Genomic DNA, 3,499 nt, shown 5'->3' on the forward strand with positions numbered 1-3,499 from the left:
TATAAATACACACACACACACACACACACACATTCAGTATATATGTATGTATGTATATACATTTATATTATTATATTTCATGTTATATATAAATATATTTAATACATAAACATAACATTTGTTTCTTAAATATATACACATGCATGTGTTTGTATTTATATATACATAATAAATATACACAGTACACACTCATATATTATGTAAACAAAAAACATTTATTTTGCATGCGATTAATCTCGATTAATCATTTGACAGCACTAATAATTATTATTAACAATAATGATAAAAACAATAATAATAATTATTATTTTTATTATTATAGAAATAATTGTGTCAACAATAAGCAAGTAGTACATTATTAACAAACAATACTAAATTATTAATGTTGTTAGTAGTAGAAGCAGTAAAAATTATGGGATATTATTACTAATATTAAGGTTAATAAATCCCTATTACCAAGAAATACTTCAAATTACCATATTTCTTAAATCAATAAGAAATGCTTTAAAAAGTTCAAAGAACAATAAAAAAAAAGCGACTACTGTGCTCATAATGTGTTTTAAATGTAGGTACCACTGTGGTACCACATGGTCTGTTTACCATTTCTGAATTTAGGGGTTCACATTCAAGTAAGTCACTTCTGAATCAAGTATCTGAAGAATCAGTAAATTTGTGATCTTCTCCTCACCATTGGCAAAGGTCTGGCTGATATAGTAGGTCACCTCGTCCACATTAGTTTTGCTTTTGTTAAATGCAGAGAACTGTGTGGAATTGACGAAATCACTCTGTCTGGGACTGCAGGTAAGCTCGCAGAACAGGGTCATGAAGTTGAAGAAACATGCCGGACACCTGACACACAAAAACAGAAACAACTTACAGCTTTTATGAAGTGCATATTATTTTACTGCCGGTGATTCTCCGGGTGATTCTCCCACTGTAAGCTGTGTCAGACAAGTACATGTTATTTGGTTTCAACTGAAAACGTGACTTGGATGAATAAATAACCTGCTCGTGACTAGTGGTCGACCGATATATCGCCAAAGCCGATATATCGGCCGATATTTGGCACTTTTTAAATATCGGCATCGGCCGATACGTTTTCCTGTTTGGCCGATGCGTTCGAGGCGGGACTTTTATTTTGACGGCGCTGAGAACGGCAGCGACTGGGCACACAGTGCTCACATTCCCCCTCTTGTTCGCCGTTGTCGTTAACAGTTCTGTCTAAATACGGATAGAAGTCTGTCTAATAATCAGATAGAACGGTTAAACAAAGGGATAAAATGTATACAAAAAGTCTTATAACGACTGCTTTTATATTATTAGTAATAGAAAGGCAAACATTATAATAACTTTCTTGTTTGCCATCAGCACTCAGCAAATACGCATTTATATCATTTAAACAAATCTTTGAATGTCTAATAAACAACCAATTTCAAAAACCTTGCAAACTTAGTCGGGTCCAGTTGTGAGATCCTGTGAAGTGTGTATGTGTATCCTGCATGATGGCGTGTTCTCTGTGTGACGATCGGTCCGTGCGAATTGAATGCTGACAGGAGGAGAGTTCAGCTTCACTAGAGACGCGCGATCGACAAACTTTAAACTAGTGATTTTAAATTATGCTGCGCTTTATGCATTTTCCCACGGTCGTATTCATGTCATTTTCACTGTGTGCTGTATGTAAAATGAGTGTTACCTTGGCTTTATTTGAAAAAATATGATTAATGCACACAAACTTTCCAGAATACTGAGTGCCCTTACGGTTACAGTGTTTACTTCCTTTTTAATTATATTTTTATTACATATTTATTTATATGTGAAAATACTTTGTCATCTAAAGTATAAGTATGTTTATTTAACATTTATTTTTTAATCAATTTTCAAATGATTTCAAATTTCTTAAATATTAATTAAAATAAATAAAATTATATCGGCTTTATATCGGCCATTGGCAACCATGCTTTCCAAGATATCGGCATCGGCTGTCAAAAAAACAATATCGGTCGACCACTACTCGTGACTCAATAATGGGTCAAAGTTCTTATGCCACACAGCTATCTTACAGTATATCTTTATAGATATATATCAGTCATACCTGGACAGGTACTGAAGGGGGATCTGAATATTGTTTTTCAGTGTCTTGAGCTGTTGGGTGTCACAGCAAACTTTGTTGTCCCCATAGACCAGTCCTGGGCACAGCTCCTGCAAACAGTGTGAGAGGTCACACAAATGATTTCGCTTTCAATGAAATCATTCTCTTAACAGGTTGTTAAAAAAGCAAAATAGAATCTACTGCAAATAGATTCTGGTCAATTTGAGTCAGGAAAATAGAAACAAAAAATGCTGTATACTTAAACGACCCTTCTTTTTGAATTTTATCAAATTTTAGAAAATCAAAATAAAATTGAAAAAATTAAAATAAATGTAAAAAAATATACTGTATTACAGCAATGAGAATCACCATGAATATGAAAACAATAGGATTGTTCTACACAAAAAAAAAGCAAAGCAAAAGTCATCCTGATGCATAAGAATTTCTAATATATATAAAAATTAACTAAAAAAAAATCAAAATATTTAAGATATAACACTCATAAAACGTTCTCTTTTCCTTTAGATTTTGGGGTAAAATAGGACCTGGACATATGTTTGTGATCGCTTTTGACGACAATTTAAATAAAATCCTACTTGATTCTTTACTAACTGTTTGTCTCAAAAACGGAAGAATGCTTTAAAATGGTCTAAAAACAGACCCTCATTTTGCAATTCTGTTTGGTGGCACTAGTGGCGTAGAAATGACACACTTCACTAAATCTCCAACATTCAATTTTCATTGTATGTGCATGTAAATAGAGGTGGCCCAGAACACTGAAATGTGTTACCTACTGTAGTCTATAGGGCTTTATGGGTTCCTAAGATTTAAAGTACAGGAAATGCAAAGTGTGACGATATCACCCATGACTGAACAGTGTCTGCTCACATTAAATTCTTCAAACATTGATTCAGATTTTTTTTTTCCCACTTTTTAACACCACGCCAGCATCAAGCCTATTTTCCATGGCGATCTCGGAATAAATTACACAATGTATACAATTAACAAAAAGTTATCCACCTTTTTCTTGCCGTAAAAATGGGCGCGGCAGAACCGCTCCTTTTGCTGCTTGATATTGAAAATTGGTGTGTCTTACCATATTATTTTAATGTATTATCTTAATTATGAATAGAGGTCGACCGATAGTGGATTTTGCCGATACCGATAGCTAGGTTGGACCACACTGGCCGATACCGATTAATTAACCGATAGTTTTAAAATTGATACTGAACAAAAACTAAAATAGTGCTTTATTAAACAAAAACAGTACTGAACCATGTTAGTAGTAGTAGTAAAAATAATAATAATAATAATAGCAATAGTAATAGTAAATAGAAATTAACACACTCTAAAAAGGAACAATACTTACACAGCTTTCATTAATCTTAATGCTACAAATGGACTCTTATT

At 33.0% G+C, this 3,499-nt stretch overlaps 1 protein-coding gene across 1 annotated transcript in view; it reads right to left on the minus strand.

Annotated features, from left to right (window-relative positions):
• LOC107681682 (Niemann-Pick C1 protein-like) overlaps positions 1-3,499 on the minus strand; it is a 27,544-nt gene that overhangs the window by 16,725 nt on the left and 7,320 nt on the right. Inside the window, exons 3-4 of the mRNA XM_016477999.1 lie at positions 2,093-2,199; positions 689-849 (exon numbers count right to left, since the gene is read on the minus strand). Coding sequence (XP_016333485.1) covers positions 689-849; positions 2,093-2,199 — 268 coding nt within the window. The remainder of the gene's footprint in view (positions 1-688; positions 850-2,092; positions 2,200-3,499) is intronic.

The sequence above is a fragment of the Sinocyclocheilus anshuiensis genome, unplaced genomic scaffold (genome assembly GCF_001515605.1).
Source record: "Sinocyclocheilus anshuiensis isolate Anshui unplaced genomic scaffold, SAMN03320099.WGS_v1.1 scaffold436, whole genome shotgun sequence".
NCBI classification, from domain to species: domain Eukaryota; kingdom Metazoa; phylum Chordata; class Actinopteri; order Cypriniformes; family Cyprinidae; genus Sinocyclocheilus; species Sinocyclocheilus anshuiensis.